General features: G+C 31.9%; 1 protein-coding gene across 1 annotated transcript in view; it reads right to left on the reverse strand.

Annotated features, from left to right (window-relative positions):
* The window catches only part of LOC124363388 (phosphoglycolate phosphatase 1A, chloroplastic-like), a 68,662-nt gene extending 51,559 nt beyond the window's left edge, over positions 1-17,103 (reverse strand). Inside the window, exons 1-3 of the mRNA XM_046818639.1 lie at positions 16,865-17,103; positions 10,022-10,133; positions 7,052-7,213 (exon numbers count right to left, since the gene is read on the reverse strand). Coding sequence (XP_046674595.1) covers positions 7,052-7,213; positions 10,022-10,133; positions 16,865-16,900 — 310 coding nt within the window. The 5' untranslated portion in view covers positions 16,901-17,103. The remainder of the gene's footprint in view (positions 1-7,051; positions 7,214-10,021; positions 10,134-16,864) is intronic.
* Between the last annotated feature and the right edge of the window lie 2,247 nt (positions 17,104-19,350).

The following is a 19,350-nucleotide window of genomic DNA, read 5'->3' on the forward strand; positions in this document are numbered from 1 at the left end:
AGCTGTTGTAAATGACGAATCTAAGCACTCCACATTTTCACGAATAAACATAGTTATCTGCTTTATCCCGTGCGGCGGACCCACAGTTATCTGCTTTATCCCGTGCGGCGAACCCACTGGACGGGCATCGTAACGTTACCGGGCGTTACACTTTTTCATGAGTGACTCCGAGCCGCAACCTAATTTAAGACGTTGTCACGTCAAAAATTCTGTATCGACATAGTTCAGTAGCATACAATGGACATAAAGATAAATATGATATAAAAAGTTTTGTGCTACAGCTCTGTAACATTTTTTTATGAATTCAAATGTTTCTTATTTCATGTATTGTTTTCATGTCTATAAATAGTTATGAGACATTTACTGATATCAATAAAGGAAAATTAGTATGTACCATCTGTTCTCTAGTTTTCCAACCGAATATTCAAATTACTTGGCTAAATATGCCACTATAATAATTTCGGTGGAATAAAATTAGAAGCATTCTTTCAGAGATTGCGAAAATACAGTAAGAAATTGTAAGATAAATCAAAATTATACTTTACCATCATAATATTTAGACTGTAATACCATTATGTTCGATTGCAGGGGAAAACTTTTTAATAAAATATTTCGAATTCGTTTATTAGCCGCACATATAAATTAATAAATTATTGGTTTAGATTGGGTGATGATGAGCTAGATGTATAATTAGCAATTTAATTTCAAGAAATATTTTTTTACCATTTTGAGTTGTTTTTGGATATAAGAAAATGATTTATGTAATAGCTGCATAAAAAGGTCTAACTAAACAGTTTAAATAAAATTGAACGTAAAGGTTTCGACAATTTAAATGATAATAGCTCCTAGCTACTAGCAAAGGAAGATTCACTGGGAGCTTGATTGAAAGAAAACACCCTCACGAAGGGAGATAAAAGATCGTTCAATTCAATTACTGACACTAGGTGGCGGTATTGATTAAAGGGAATGTCTGAATGAACATCACAAGATTACGCGACGAGTTGCAACGCGGCGGGACTTTGTCCGACAACGTGCGTCTATCAATGTATTTTAAGAATTCAAATTCTTTAAAAATTAAAACTAAATAACATTTTTAGTGCTGTATCCTTTAAAAGTCCATTTGTATAGCTTTTTTTAAATTTATGTTGCAAATTGAAATGGATTTTTCCAAAAGAATGTGTGAGCTGTCTGAAAAATATATGAATAATAAAGGTTAATCTTCAAAAATATATAATAGTACTGGTTATAAAAAATATTTAATTATTATGAATAATACAATGCAATACTTTATAAAGAATATTATTGTGCTGAAAAACTTGTCTAGTGATGCCATGTGGACATCAGCACTATAGTATTTACTCAGAGTGTGGTACTATTACTTCATAATCTGAGCTCACAAGAGTTACATTAGCTGGTATATTAATAGTGGAACCGTAACAGTCTAGTGATGCTATGTGGACATCAGTACTATAGTATTTACTCAGAGTGTGGTACTCTTACTTCATTATCTGAGCTCACAAGAGTTACATTAGTTGGTATATTAATAGTGGAACCGTAACAGTCTAGTGATGCTATGTGGACATCAGTACTATAGTATTTACTCAGAGTGTGGTACTATTACTTCATTATCTGAGCTCACAAGAGTTACATTAGTTGGTATATTAATAGTGGAACCGTAACAGTCTAGTGATGCTATGTGGACATCAGTACTATAGTATTTACTCAGAGTGTGGTACTCTTACTTCATTATCTAGGGTCACAAGAGTTACATTAGCTGGTATACTAATAGTGGAACCATAACAGTCTAGTGATGCCATGTGGACATCAGTACTATAGTATTTACTCAGAGTGTGGTACTATTACTTCATAATCTGAGCTCACAAGAGTTACATTAGCTGGTATATTAATAGTGGAACCATAACAGTCTAGTGATGCTATGTGGACATCAGTACTATAGTATTTACTCAGAGTGTGGTACTATTACTTCATTATCTGAGCTCACAAGAGTTACATTAGTTGGTATATTAATAGTGGAACCGTAACAGTCTAGTGATGCTATGTGGACATCAGTACTATAGTATTTACTCAGAGTGTGGTACTATTACTTCATAATCTGAGCTCACAAGAGTTACATTAGTTGTTATATTAATAGTGGAACCGTAACAGTCTAGTGATGCCATATGGACATCAGTACTATAGTATTTACTCAGAGTGTGGTACTCTTACTTCATTATCTGGGGTCACAAGAGTTACACTAGCTGGTATATTAATAGTGGAACCGTAACAGTCTATTGATGCCATGTGGACATCAGTACTATAGTATTTACTCAGAGTGTGGTACTCTTACTTCATTATCTAGGGTCACAAGAGTTACATTAGCTGGTATACTAATAGTGGAACCATAACAGTCTAGTGATGCCATTTGGACATCTGTACTATAGTATTTACTCAGAGTGTGGTACTCTTACTCCATTATCTGGGCTCATGAGAGTTACATTAGTTGTTATATTAATAGTGGAACCGTAACAGTCTAGTGATGCCATGTGGACATCAGTACTATAGTATTTACTCAGAGTGTGGTACTCTTACTTCATTATCTAGGGTCACAAGATTTACATTAGCTGGTATACTAATAGTGGAACCATAACAGTCTAGTGATGCCATTTGGACATCTGTACTATAGTATTTACTCAGAGTGTGGTACTCTTACTTCATTATCTGGGGTCACAAGAGTTACATTAGCTGGTATATTAATAGTGGAACCATAACAGTCTAGTGATGCTATGTGGACATCAGTACTATAGTATTTACTCAGAGTGTGGTACTATTACTTCATAATCTGAGCTCACAAGAGTTACATTAGCTGGTATATTAATATTGGAACCATAACAGTCTAGTGATGCCATGTGGACATCAGTACTATAGTATTTACTCAGAGTGTGGTACTATTACTTCATAATCTGAGCTCACAAGAGTTACATTAGCTGGTATATTAATAGTGGAACCATAACAGTCTAGTGATGCCATGTGGACATCAGTACTATAGTATTTACTCAGAGTGTGGTACTATTACTTCATAATCTGAGCTCACAAGAGTTACATTAGCTGGTATATTAATAGTGGAACCATAACAGTCTAGTGATGCCATGTGGACATCAGTACTATAGTATTTACTCAGAGTGTGATACTATTACTTCATTATCTGAGCTCACAAGAGTTACATTAGCTGGTATATTAATAGTGGAACCATAACAGTCTAGTGATGCCATGTGGACATCAGTACTATAGTATTTACTCAGAGTGTGGTACTATTACTTCATAATCTGAGCTCACAAGAGTTACATTAGCTGGTATATTAATAGTGGAAACCATAACAGTCTAGTGATGCCATGTGGACATCAGTACTATAGTATTTACACAGAGTGTGGTACTATTACTTCATAATCTGAGCTCACAAGAGTTTACATTAGCTGGTATATTAATAGTGGAACCATAACAGTCTAGTGATGCCATGTGGACATCAGTACTATAGTATTTACTCAGAGTGTGGTACTATTACTTCATAATCTGAGCTCACAAGAGTTACATTAGCTGGTATATTAATAGTGGAACCATAACAGTCTAGTGATGCCATGTGGACATCAATACTATAGTATTTACTCAGAGTGTGGTACTATTACTTCATAATCTGAGCTCACAAGAGTTACATTAGCTGGTATATTAATAGTGGAACCATAACAGTCTAGTGATGCCATGTGGACATCAGTACTATAGTATTTACTCAGAGTGTGGTACTATTACTTCATAATCTGAGCTCACAAGAGTTACATTAGCTGGTATATTAATAGTGGAACCATAACAGTCTAGTGATGCCATGTGGACATCAGTACTATAGTATTTACTCAGAGTGTGGTACTATTACTTCATAATCTGAGCTCACAAGAGTTACATTAGCTGGTATATTAATAGTGGAACCATAACAGTCTAGTGATGCCATGTGGACATCAGTACTATAGTATTTACTCAGAGTGTGGTACTATTACTTCATAATCTGAGCTCACAAGAGTTACATTAGCTGGTATATTAATAGTGGAACCATAACAGTCTAGTGATGCCATGTGGACATCAGTACTATAGTATTTCCCCCCCCCCCCCCCACCCCCCCCCCCCCCCACCCCCCCCCCCCCCCACCCCCCCCCCCCCCCACCCCCCCCCCCCCCCACCCCCCCCCCCCCCCACCCACCAATTGCCTATATTTGGGTTACTGATTGCATACAGTGTTTTTGGAAATATCACACCAATGAAGAAATTCAGGAAATACCTCTGGATATATTAACCTTTTGAGATCCAGTTTGCAGCATTGTATTTTACTAAAAAAGATCTTTAATTTAATGTATATCTCAATGTATATTCTAATTTAAGATTTCCTTCTGACTCCTTTTGGGCCATCCCCTGATGAGATAAAAACTTGATAATCATATAAAAAAATTTAGATTTTATAGGTAATATTGATATACTAAGTCTCATTGCTTTAGAAGAAATGGTTCAAAAATTATTAAACCGTTACAAGACTTTTCAAGCACACTGTCTATGGGAATACTTGAGTAAGACCAGACATGCGAATGTTTGTTATGATATTGAGAAAAAATACACTCTTGTTCAGAGTAATAGAGCCTTTGAAGTGTCAATATCATTGAAAATCAAATAAATTAGAAACTGTCATATTATATGACACACAGAACATCAGCGTTTACAAATTGTGTCAGTAGTACAAACTGATCAACTATTAACTAAAGTCAAGGCCATTGATAACAATGTCAATCTTCTTACTGATCTCAGACAGAAACAGTTTGTGTTCATTAACATATAATTTTATAGAATAATTCAGTTTAGTATCCTATTTACAGGATGCTTGTGCACGAATAGGCCAACAATGATTTATTTTAATAGGATATTAAAATCCATTAACAATGTTTTAATTCAACCAAAAGAGGCACAAATTTCAAGATGGCTTTACACCGACCTACAAATTCCTGGATCTTATTACTCCATAGAAGAGTTATACAAAGGACGTTTAAAATTCTTTGTACATTTTGATTATAACTGTATACTTAATTGAATTCTATCTCTGTAACACTGTTTATAAAATTAAACTTCGTAAATAAAGACATTCTCATTCTCATTCATTTGAAGTAACCGATCTAAATTAAGAAAAAGAAATTTCTCACAGTAATGTCTCTGAATTCCATGTTTATAAAACCATTTCACTCATGCCTTTTATTCTGTTGTTAGGAATCTGTATGCAGATTAAAAAATTGATTATGTAATTAGTAAACATTATTTTGAGCTTATTAGATAAGGTTTTCCATCAAAGTATTAATATCACCCCTAAAAGTTTAAACAGCTGATTTCAAGCACTTGCTTCATAAAACACTATTTATCTAAGCTCTAAAAAACCCGGCTCTGTAAAAAACAGCAAAAGTATTCAGCAAAACAACATAGTTTAAGGTAAAAAAAAGAAAACCGTTAAGGGATTAAGAATCGGATGTAGTGAAACAACACTTTACCCTGTAAGAACAATGTTAAACCTAAAAACAATTTTAAGCCCTTATTATTAATTATGGAATCCTGAGAGATGAGATATGATTATTACACAAACACTGTTCAATTTTCTTCGTGTATACTTTTTGAATATTTAATCAATCAAACACATACGATATTTTTTCTGAATAGCCAATAAAACTTAGTATGTGTTCTTTATTCATTTTTGATAACATGCATCAATTTATTGATGTTTAGCATTAAACTTTATGTTTAGTTGATTAGCAGATTATTCCTACAACAATTAATTGTTGATATATTTAATTTGTTGAGTGTTACGGGAACTTATCACTTGAGGAGCTGGAAAAATTTCATTTTTTGTCTCTTTGTGTGTCCGCACAATATATCGAGAACGGACAAATTTATATATTTGAAATTGTAAACGAAGTTTCATTTCTATATAGGCAACACCAAGCTCGACGATAGCGCAAATCACTCTATGGGATTTGTGAAAATATTAACATTGGTAGTCTTATGGGTAACCATGGTGACCACGTGAAAATCACATAATAAATAAATTTATAGACAAACTGAGTACTATAATACAACATTTCAACGTGTACCATAATAACAATACGATAAACAAAAAAATGAATATAACAATATAATTTAAAATTTGCATGCAACCTCAGTGAAGCGTTACGTAACAAGTTGTGTGTATTCTTTTTTTGAAAGTAACTAGGAGGTTTGAGAGGTTATGATTGGTCAATGGAATTTGAAACACAATCACCAAATGCCAATAATCACAATAACAAATATCTTTATAAGTAAATACAAAACATACTATTAATATTTTGAATTTTTCTAACTCAACATGGTACAATGATACCTGCATGATTTTGGAAAAGTTTTAAATCAAAAACAACCTAATAAATAAGTTTTAAAATGGTATCCTTTTTGTTTGTCACATAACAGTGTATACTATTTTCTAAATTCTTCATGTTTGTATTGATATAATGTTTAATATGATTTTTCAACATTTAAGCCGCCATACAATCAAACTGTCTTACACCAAAGAGGATATTTGAAAAGTATTTTAAATGATTTCCAAGATCTCAGAGAAATTTAATTTATTCAGCATCAATTAAAAATTACAGATAAACTAAAACAGCTACACATGTGTAGAGAGAGAAAGAGGGAATAAAGGAGAAAACATAACAAATTCTGCAAATAATAATTATTCAGTGAGGCCAGACTGAGTTTTATTTTGCAGTTCAGATAGTATAGCCAAAATTAAAGTACTAAATAAAGTTTAAACACAATTAATTTATCTATGCTTTTGTGTCTATAAATATATATAATTCATTTTTCTTGAATTGTTCCCATTATGTTTTGCATTTTGCATGGTGTTTTGTGACTTCATCACCATTGTTGAGCAATTAATACCATTGTAGGCATGAAATCTGGTATCTATTGTATTGCATTGTATCTATTATATTTTTCAACTTACCTTTTGTTGCATTGAATCCAAGCTTTTTGAATTTATCAAGAAACTGATCTCTCGTTTTGGTGCTGTTATTGGTTACGTAAAATATCTTTTTACCCGACGTTTTAAATTTATTAATCACTTCTGGAGAACCTTTTATCACTTCACTCTCCAGCCACAACACACCTAAAGCAATAAAAAAATTAAATGCTGGAGGAACTCATCCTTATTTGAAACTTTGAACTTATAATTTTAAACAGAACTGCTGTTCCTTACAGATGCTTAAATTTAAAGTACTGTTATTCATATTCTACCTGGAGGAACTCATCCTTATTTGATACTTTGAACTTATAATTTTAAACAGAGCTGTTGTTCCTTACAGATGCTTAAATTTAAAGTACTGTTATTCATATTCTACCTGGAGGAACTCATCCTTATTTGATACTTTGAACTTATAATTTTAAACAGAGCTGTTGTTCCTTACAGATGCTTAAATTTAAAGTACTGTTATTCATATTCTACCACTGAATGTATTCCTGGAGCAGTGTTTCTCCAAAATTTTTAATGCTTGATTTATTACTGGAGTAGCAAACTTTGTTATGTAGGTTGGTTTCGGCTGAATATTAAATAAAATTGGATAACTTTTGATCAATGGATTAACTTTATTCAGATAATTTATGATAAATTAGACAATATAAAACTTTAAAAACCATGCTACATTTATTAGTTAATAAACTGTATTTAATGCACAATTGTTTGTGCAAACTGATAAAGCACTGAAACATACGTGTTACTTGTATAAATCATCGAAACAGAATTGACATTCTTTGTTTGAAGGTTATTTTTGACGATGGAAGGATTGTGAAGGAAACAGGATTTTTCCGGACATTTGCCATCGTTCAGTGAAACAAGAAATCAGTAACACTACGTTTCAAGATCTACACTCTGATCTCTTCTTCAGGTAAAGACCTAATTACATAATTACAAACTAGGTTAAAATAAACAAATCATACTAAAGCGTTGTGGCACGCATAAGTCAGGAATCACAACCACCGTGTTGTTTGTCCACTTCACTAACTCTAAAAACATGTATTTAATAAAAAAACTATACACAACACTAATCATTAAAACTGAACTACAGAATACAGGTCACAATACATCTGCATTCGTCTACTCACCACCTACGACTCAATATGGTTTTAAGAAGTTCATCTAGCATGAACCAATAATAACGAAAGGGCCCATTCCTGTCCCCCTTCCTTTTTATTTCCACCATCTTGGTTTCGTCTGCCGTGACGATTGCCATTGGCTAGTGCCCTCTATCAGTCGTAGGAGGTTAGTAGACGAATGCAGACGTATTGTGACCTGTATTCTGTAGTTCAGTTTTAATGATTAGTGTTGTGTATAATTATTTATTAAGTGCATGTTTTTAGAGTTAGTGAAGTTGACAAACAACATGGTGGTTGTGATTCCTGACTTAGGCGTGCCACAACGCTTTGGTATGATTTGTTTATTTTAACCTAGTTTGTAATAATTATGTATTAGGTTAGTTCTTTACCTGAAGAAGAGATCAGATTGCAGATCTCAAAACGTAGTGTTACTGATTTCATGTTTCACTGAACGATGGTAAATGTCCGGAAAAATCCTGTTTCCTTCAGAATTGACATATTTTAATAATAATTTTATTTTGACACAATACAATGATTGGCTACAATTTGACTCTACCTTGCACCAAAATGTGAAAACATATGTTGATAGTTAGTAGGCAAATCAATGTCCAGCAAACTGATTCAGATTTGCTCCTAATATTGGTATATTTATTACATATCCCATCTAGGTTTTTAGTAAAAAGTATTAAAAACCAAACTGTGGAGATTTAAGCAAAGCGTTAGACACATCATGCTTCTAAACACAATTTCTATAGCAATAAATACCATGAATTGAGTATGGATACGACCACTAGTGATACACTTATCAATTATCTGTCAAAGTCTGAAACCGTGAACTCAATGGCACATGTGGACATTGCATGACGAATAGCTGTTTCACACTTGTGGTAGAGTACCACCTTATGACATGATCAATTTTTATATTGAACAGTTTTTATCCAATTAACATGTTCCATTATCACATTCATTTCTTCATGTACAAAAAATGAAAAGACAATCTGTTTACCTCTTATTCCTGAATCACTGCTAAAACTTGTATAGCTGAAGTTGTAATACCAGCTACGATTCTCTGCCAAAAACATCAATGTATAACAGGATTCTTGTGAGGCTACAGAAAGTTATCCTGCTTATTTAATTTACATAGATTTAAAAATTACTGCAGAGGATTAATGCAAAACAAATTGAAACATTCTATAGTACTAATATGACACTGGAAACTTTCCACTTTTGATGCATTTAATGAACAAAATAACCAAACAGACAAATACTGGAATGAAATTGTCAGAATGAAATGCGATGCAAGTGTTGATTACATGTGAATAATTATATTTTCATCAACTCTGATGTGATATTCTGGATTCCATTCACATTAAAGACTAACAACTGCTATTGTAAGAATTAGAAACCTCCAAACTATTGGTCATACTTGCAGGAGTGATAGATTATTGCTTCAATATTTGTAGAATGGCTTTCACATCATTATCTACTGATAGGAATAAATAACCTTTTATTTATCTCTAATAATTAATTGCATAAAGTTTATTTTGATTAGTTACCTTATCTTTTCACAGGTTAAAACAAATCTTAACGTTCTTTTGCGTTAACCCTGTAAGATACATACAAAATTGAACACTCTGTCCTACTGTGACACAAAATAATAATAATTATTTTATATATGTAAAATCCCATTTTGGGGAAAGGGCAAAGTTGTAACAGTGACTAAAAAGTTCATTCTATTTCCTAGAAAGGTGTCCCGAATTCCATCCCTCCATCTTTATTCATCAAAAGCTAAACAGTGTGTACATACTTTTAACTTAAAACTTACCATCACAGTCCGACAATACAGTATCAAATGAGTTTAAAAATGTCTCATATTCATTTGACGATAAACTTGATAGAGCTTTTAACGCCATCTCTCGCTTTGTGAGATAATTTATCTGAAACAGAATATAATCAATTAAAAAATATGATAAATGTTATTGGAAGTATACAATTAGAAAGAAACCTTCAGATTTAACATAAACACAACTTCTGAGTATTTGGAGTCGCACGAAATCACATACTGTACTTTTATCCTAGTTTTTTTATTATAACAAACAGGCCCTACACCATTTAAGAGAAATAATAATACCCTTTAACAAGATTGTACTTTTATATATAATTTCAGTATTACATCAAATTTAAACTTCATACATTTTCAAGTTTAAAAATTAAATAAATACCGATTTATAAATGTTTGTTATTCCTACTCAACCCTAAGATTCTTATGGCAATAGTCGTGTCTGAACCAGCATTGTGTGTAATGGACGTATACACATGTCTACTCATTATACTTAGAAGCAATAGATATATGTAATTTAAACTCATATTTAATTATTTTATTAGAACTTTCTTCTGACATAAACTTGTTGATAAGAACATTATTGAGATCTATAGCAGAACTTCAAATCCTGTCCTTATCATACTAAAGTATTGCCTCCTATTTTTTTTTTTTTATAAGAATTTCTCTGACAGGTGCAAGGAGGATATAACAGTATCAGGGCTACTCCTGGGGTCTTTGAAAGACCAAGAAATTCCTTAAACCTCCAAAGTGAAGCATAAATTGTTGAAAGATGTCACCAAATTGAGCAGCATTTGTGACTTTAAATCTTAATGCAAATTCTATCTAAAAAATAAAATATCTTTTGTATATACATGTTTTATTTTATTTAAAAACAGCTGTTGAAATGCAATGACCAATGAATAACAAACAATTACAACTTGGACCTAAGAATATACTTTCCACATGTAAGAAAGCACAAGCACTCACCAACTAAAATTGATGTAGTTATTTTATTTCTCAACCGGTTTTAAACAAGTTGGTATTGTTAGTTTTATAATTAAATTTGCAACAAATAGTTAGTTATTCCTGCTTTTTTAGTGGGATTAACATTTTTTTAGATATTAAAGTTCGACAATTTTAAATGCCACCATTTTGAAATGGAAAGTGATAATAGGTATTTCAATTTTTGTTATCATTCCTTTTATTAGCTTAACATAAATGCCAAGTTTCAAGTTATTTACTTAAATGAGTGCTGAGATACACATTTTTTAGTAAAAATCACATATGTATATATAGACACTAAACGAATTGAGATAGGGCGTATGTTCATATAAACTTTTTGCTTGGTTTTAGTCCTACTATCATATCCTGAAGTTGTGCCAACCTCTTAAAAAAAGATTGCAAATAGAGTTGAAAAATAAATGTTTTTACATTTTGCTTAAAAATCAGTATGGTAAAAAATAATTATTACCAGATAAATATTTGCATATTATATTATTAAAAGCCAAAGAGTGAGACAGATATTCTGTTTTAATATGTACTACACAATGAATTTTACTTTACCACGCTATAAGAGAATTCTGGAAGGTGGAGGTTGAGATACAGATCCTCATGATATCAGTTTTATTATTTGATTGTATAAAATTAAAATCAATTACTTCTAAAGTCAATTTTTGTGTACATGTGGTTGTTTAGTACCGTAATGCATTTTATTCAAACTTATAATGAATAAAATTGTCTAATTCACGGCTTACAAATCACAAAAAAAAAAAAAACATTTATTGTGTTACTGTAGCCTTTACTAATGACCAAAGGTATTCTTGTTTATACCCTCTACAGTTTTTTTTTCATTAAATATCTGATATGATGGTAACAAGATGTTTTCAGATACAACTATATTTAAAACCAAGCAAAAAGATGAAAACGTTACTATAGGTAGAACAATTAAAAGACTGCAGGCTTAGTTTGGAATATAATGTGGTTGATGCCTTATCATCTTTGATAGAAAATTTAGATAACAGTGCCATGTTTTTGTTCAAGGCATAGAATTAGAAAGAAGAAAATCGGTTGTCAGCAGTTTTTTACGGATATTGCTCATTCAGAATACAAACTTACTTCTAGTTTTTATTGGTTTCGGGATTTAAATGTGGAATGTTTTCACTATAAAAAAAAGAGTGCAGTTTTAGATCATCAAGTGCTGCGAGAAACATAGCTGCTATTGAGAAAATGATAAAGTATTATCTACAATCAAAGTATCAAGATGCTGAGGTTATACTAAGCCTTCTCACTCATCCTTCACCTTCTGTATAAGGAAAGGTCCTTCAGTGTAAAAGGTATCACAGAAACAATCATGTGTAAAATGGGTATCAGGAAATGTTGAACAAATTTATCAATGGTGACTCTTGGCGAGTGGAAGATATCATTTGACTATGGATGATGAGTTTTGGATTAATTAGTTTGACATGAAACAAAATATCAACAAACCATTTGGCTCTTTTCTTAAAATTTCCCACTGACAAAAGTAAAAAAAATCTAAAATTTTATTTTTGAAATGTACCCCTAGGTTATATTATTGATTTAGAATCTGGAAATGAAATCCATTATTTCGATGTTTATCCTGAAAAAAAAAAAAACTACAAATGGTTAAATAGCGTGCTGATCATAAATATTTTTATATTATTATTGAAAATGGAACTAACGTTTTGCTGTTATACTTGTATGCTAAGAATCATATCACATTATCTGTGATCAATAGCTAGCTTATAAGAATGTTAAGTTCAGCTCCAGTACATTTTCCACTTATTGCAGCGTTTGAAGTCTAACGCTGTGACAGATTTGACTCCTGGAATCTGGACTCAACATCACTGTCTGAAGAGGTCCAAAACAGTTGGCGACGAAGAAGCTCAAAACGAACTCTCTACATTGTTTTGACATCAGAGACACCTGGACTACAAACAGATGTAATCAAGATGAAGTGGTGTTCTCGTTGTCTCATCAGGTACACAAATAGACTTCAAACGCTGCAGTAAGTGAAGGGTGAACTGAGCTGAACTTAACATTCTTATTCAATCAACCCTTCCCACCATTGCTCAAAGATAGCTAATCTGAGAATTTCTCTCTTTTTTTCATATTCAGGTTAACCCCCAGACTGTTGGGTTTGGCCCATTTCCCAATTTTCCCTATGCCCAATAGTAATCAAATACATTGTGTACATTTTATTCTCTAACTACCACCAATTGAGAAAGGGTATGCCATAACCTCCCTCCCTATTCAAAAAAAAAAAAAAAAAAAAAAACATTAAAACACATTTTTGAAAAAGAAAATTAGTGGCTACAGTATAATAAGCGACCACCAACACAATTGAATGATGAATATCGATTTTAAAATATCAATACTATTGCATACAACATTTGACATAAAGGCACTCATAATTAATCATTGCCAGCTTTCTTTATTTAGACTAGTGACATCATTACCAGCTGTTGACATGGGATGCTCACACCAAAATTATTATAAATAAGATTAATTCTGGCTTGTACGCAATAAGGAGAATGTCTGATTAATGCAGTACTGACACCTTAAAACTTATCTATTTTTCTCACATTCAGTCTCACATTGCATAAAGACTGTGCGTATACGGGGCTACTAAAAAAGAAAATTTCGATGCAATACTAAAAAAAGCTAAAGAAAAGAAAAGATAAAAAAAGCTATCAGAAACATTTTAAAATTAAAAATTTGAATCTGTCAAAGAACGTTTCAGAGAATTAAATATATTAACTATGTATAGACTTTATATTTTTGAAGCCATCATGTATGTTAAACATCAAACATCCATCAGTAGCAGTAATGTGGTGCATCACTATGACACCATATATAAAAATTAATTTGTATCCGTTGTCATTGTTTGAAATTATATAAAAAATACATTATATGTAGGAAATAAATTTTTAAGAAACATTCCTGAATATATAAAAAGTGAGAGTAAATTTACTTGTTTTACAAGAAAGTTAAAAGAGTTTTTGATAGGGTTAATTTTATATTCTTTAGAAGAATTTGAGCACTTTCCCTTAAGATCTTAATATTAATTTTTGTAATCGAAAGTGCACAGTGTTTAATACTTGTTAATTATCTGTTAAAAATTAAATTATAAACATTACATTATAATTATATATTGTAATTTGAGTACTTTTTTCATTAAATTGACACGATTCGGTATACAAATGAATGAATAAAGATTATTTTGAATTGATCTATTACTTCGTTTATGTGCGAAACACTAGTGACAACGACAAGAACAATGGCGATGAATATGCAAGTATATTGGCTCAAAATATTTTTATAAACAAAGAAATCTTGATGAACAATTGGAGCATTTTTTTAATGCTACCAAACATGTCTACCCTGTGAGGTAATAGTTAGTACTATGTGGCTCAAGAGTACTTTAAAAACAATTTAATTATGTTATACAATTAAAAAAAAAATATTTCTTTTAACATATAGAAATGTAGCTTCTCTATACCAAAATTTTGGTATTTATTTACAATACCGTGACCATGAAAAATGGACTTTTTTTCATGGGTTGGGCATTTATAGCCAAGTATTATTATCACAGGTGCATATAAACTGGGGGGAAAGTATATTATTGTATTATATTGATGCCTTTCGGGCATTATTGCGTTAAGGATGGAAAATAACCGACAAAATTTTGTCGAACAACACTTGGAGGGTTAAGGATCAGGGGCATCACGTGATCTGGGATTCGACTTTTGCAAGCTCGAGTTAATTTTTTTTCTAAAAGAGCAAGCAGTGCGCAGCGCAGCGGGCAGGCATCGTTGACAGGATTAACGTACTAGTCAGCATCATTTCAGTAAAATTGCCAGAGGTACTGTCAAAAACAGAGTTTTCAGAGGATTTCAAAAAATCGTAACTCCTTTGATTTTTGTTGCCAACGAATTTTTTCTTCACTATTGTTTTCAGGAAAAATTGTAGTTTTCAGGAAAAAAAAATGAACATACCTTTCCATGGTCACGTTATTGTAAATTGATACCAAAATTTTTTTTAAAGCCTAAAACATCTATGAGCTCAACATCACCGTTCAACATTTATGTAAAAACATGTTTGGAAATAAATCGTTTTTGTTCTAATTTTATTAATTATATATTATATTTTAATTTGTAAATTAAATAAATATTTATACATTAATTTCTCAAATTAAAAAACTAACCAAACCATATTGTTCTTTGACATATCTATTAAGTTATTTGATCTGACATTTTGCTTTCAGTCCTTTGGATGGTCATGAATATTGATGATTCCATATCATTCGATAGTCATCATCCGATAGTGTTGGTGGCCGCTTATTATATTGCATCCGATTTGGTCAACATCAGAAAACTTCTGTAAAAGAGGGGTCATGGAACGCCCCCAAAGTGGTACCCTTTGGACTTAGTCAAGAACGATTTTTAATTACCTCGGGTAGGGTACGATAAGCGGACCCGGTTTTTTATATCGACGAATGTAACCATCGATAGCTAATATTCTCATCTCAAATCCTAGACTATCAATCGATATAAAGTATCTATAGTTATCAATAACAATCATATGTTTTAAATTAAAATATGAATCTAATATTTACAGTGATCAGACAAATTATTATAACCAAAATTAAGAAAACTGAAGAAGACCATATTTGCTCCTCTCACAGTTACAGTTGTTTCTTTCCCACAAATTTCACATAATGGGTTTTTCCGCACGAGTCCAACATGTTGAAGTCATGAAAAACATGTCTTATCATCTTTCCAAACAATGTCGTGTAGTTTTCTAAAATTGACTGCCATTTTTAATAATCAAATGTTACTTATATAAAAATTGAAATATTACATTACGAGTATTATTTTAAGTGTTTACAGCTGTTGAAATGGATTGGGTAGGGTCCAATAAAGCGGACCCGATGTTTTATATCGAAGAATATAATCATCGATACCTAATATTCGCATATCGAATCATAGATTATCAATCGATATAAAAGTAATAACAATCATATGTTTTAAATTAAAATGTGAATTTAATGATGTAACAAATAACCTTTACCATTACCTTTTTTTTTTGCATCTGAAGACGACCATGTTAGCTCCTCTGACAGTTACATTTGTTACCTTTCCACAAATATCACATAATGGATTCTTAGGTACTAACCCAACATTCTGAAGCCATAAAAAACATGTTTTATTGTCTTTTTAAAGCAATTTCGTGAAGCTTCCTAAGATTGACAGCCATTTTTAATGCACAATGTTACTTATGTGACATTTAAAATATTACCTTAATTGTATTATTTGAAAGTGTTTACAGCTGTTTCATATAGATTATTTAAGTTAATTGTTAAAAATAATTAATCAGTATCGATTGATTATATCGATGGTTATGATTAAGTAATATCGTTTGCCAATTTCGATATAAAACACCGGGTCCGCTTACTGGACCCTACCCAATGGATTATTTAAGTTAATTGTTCAAAATAATTAATCGGTATCGATTGATTATATCGATGGTTATGATTAAGTAATATCGTTTGCCAATTTCGATATAAAAAACCGGGTCCGCTTATTGTACCCTACCCATTACCTCTTTCTAACTACCTCTCCCGCAAATTGGTACATCTTTATTTTTCTGGAATTAGTACCACTACTTGTACTCTCACATCCCTTATAAACTGTACATTGTGTTTATTTACTATTATACGCCTGCAAAATTAAAAGAAAACATATAATGATAAATGGACTACCTCTCCAAACTGGGGAGGGGGGTCACAGATAGTCCTAATACATTTAAACTGAGTGAATTTTATACCACAGAGGAGATCTGACTTCCAGCAATCAGCTTCATGAGATCAGAACACAACAATATTATACTTGATTGTTAAGTAGTTTATAGTAATGAAAGATTCTCAAAGTCGTTCAACTTTTGGTTTGTTCAGGATGACTAAGATTGTAAAAGAATAGCCTACCACACATTCGACTGAACAACTGATAACTACTGCGATCACTGAACAATAAATCTAACCCTAAAGTACGCCAAAGATATGAAAAATGTTCACATACAAGTTGACAGTGTTGACAGGTAACAGCCACTAACCTCTCTGTCCCCGTCGTCTGCTGTATTCGGTCTAAGGTCTAAGACCAGACTAAACTAAAGCCAAACCGCCACCAATCGTATCAGACTGAAAAGAAGAGATGAACAGCTGCTGCAACCAGTGTCGCCAGTGGCTAATGTTGAACTAAAATTACTCACAAAGACCCGAATTAAACCAATTGCTTACCAAGTAATACAAAAGAGTGAAACAATATACTACAAGTATTGTTCTGTATTTAACACAAAAATGTAGATTAATCTGCTTTAAATTTATTCTGAAAAATATTCGCATAGTAGATACATATTGTGCTTTGACCCAAAAAGGCCAGAAGTTTTAATAAAGTCTGGTAATAGATTTTTTTTTGAAGTGAAAACTTCTTTAGGCGCGTTGAGCGTTTTGGTAGAGGGTAAAATCCTCGGTTCGCGTCACCGACATGCTAATGATACTAACCTGCATGAAAAAGTCAGTCTCGCTGTGTTTTTTAACCGTAGACTTGGCCGCGGACTACTAACCTGCATGAAAAAGTCAGTCTCTCGCTGTGTTAAAAACTGTCCCGGCGGAGTATGAAAACAGACTGCGAAAATCAGTGATCTTTACGGCTTCCTCTCGCGATTTAAAAGTGAAGCCAATGTCGTACAATTCTGTAAGATGCGTCAAATTAACGCTCTTAATATTGGCAATCTATTGGTTACATTTTTAAATATTAAAAAATTTCGAAATAATTTTGATTATTGTTTACATTTTACATAGCGTTTTACAATGACAAGAAAAAAGTAGTAAGTGAGGATTTTTTTATTTTTTGGTCAGACAAAATTTGTCAGCGAGAAAGTTGTGTGAAAATAGATGAATATTTTTTTTTGTAATTTATCATTTTTTTTATTGGAAGTTTAGTTTAGCCTGTAGTAGCGTATGAAGTGATGAGTGAACGTTTCTGCCGGAACTGTAGTTGGCGCATTGGCTCACTGATACCGTATTAACTCAATAAATTAGTTTATTGTGCAATAAAAATACCTTTACGAAAGAACCAAGTTAACTTAACTAATTTATTAGTTTTAAAAATATTGTGGGTTTAATTGTTATTGCAATTATATACTTTATCCGTAGCAATAACTGTATTATTTACAACGGTGTTCAACTCACTGTTGTTCACACTCGGTGTTTACTCACTTGTATTCTATGTTTATTAATATTAACCTCTTCATCATGAAATGAGTATTATTACGGTATAAGATTTATCTTACTAGCGTGGTAAAATAGATTTCTAGTTATTTGATAATATTTTTTCGTGGATTTTTAAATTAGAAAATTAAAAAAATGTTATAATAATTTTAGATTTTATGAAATATGTTCATTTATTGTTTTTATTAAGATATTGCTAAGATAATTGTATATTAATTATTTTTTCAACCACTTTGTATTTATATTTTGTTCATGATTTGTTTAACCCATCATATGTAACTAATAAATAAAACATAAAAAATTTCATATAATTTTTGCATAATAGTTTTAATTACTCTCAACTTAATAGTTCCGTTTTCACTTCTATCGGCAGTCCCACGACTGCTACTGTTTTTTTTTCCAACAAAATATACAATGCAAATCTCAATCTAGCATCTTCTTATATCAATATCATAGTGGTATCCTCACTAATTTACCGGAATCTGGATGTTCCAGCTTCTGGTACCAACCATTTAGGCTAAACTTCAAAGCTATTATTTTAGCTCTATACGTGCTTACCTTATATTACGTGCATACCTGTACCTTATTGTAAAAAATGGTCTATACCGTTGGAATAAATAAATACAGAGTTGAATGATAACAAGGTTCATGACCTATCGCTGTGTCTTAGCAGAAAGCAAAATGTGACATCGCTTAAATGTTTGAGTATGACTGTATACTCCATTCTTAAGTGAAAACATCACATTGACACTATAGCCTCTAAAATCTCTAAGGACATTTTTATGTTAAGACCCTTACACAACATTGTAGACCTTGACATTCTCCTTACCATATATACGCAAGCACCTAGCCACAGAACTGCTATGTGGGCAAATTGTCGTTACGCTGGTAGAATATAGATTTTACAGAAGAGATCTATTTGCCTATTACGTAGCAGCGTTCCTTTTAAAACTCACTGTAAACACTGTTCATTAGATTAGGCGTACTTTCTTTACCTTAATTTTATGTTTTCCCAGTTGTGTCA

This window comes from Homalodisca vitripennis, chromosome 5 (genome assembly GCF_021130785.1).
Source record: "Homalodisca vitripennis isolate AUS2020 chromosome 5, UT_GWSS_2.1, whole genome shotgun sequence".
Taxonomy (NCBI): domain Eukaryota; kingdom Metazoa; phylum Arthropoda; class Insecta; order Hemiptera; family Cicadellidae; genus Homalodisca; species Homalodisca vitripennis.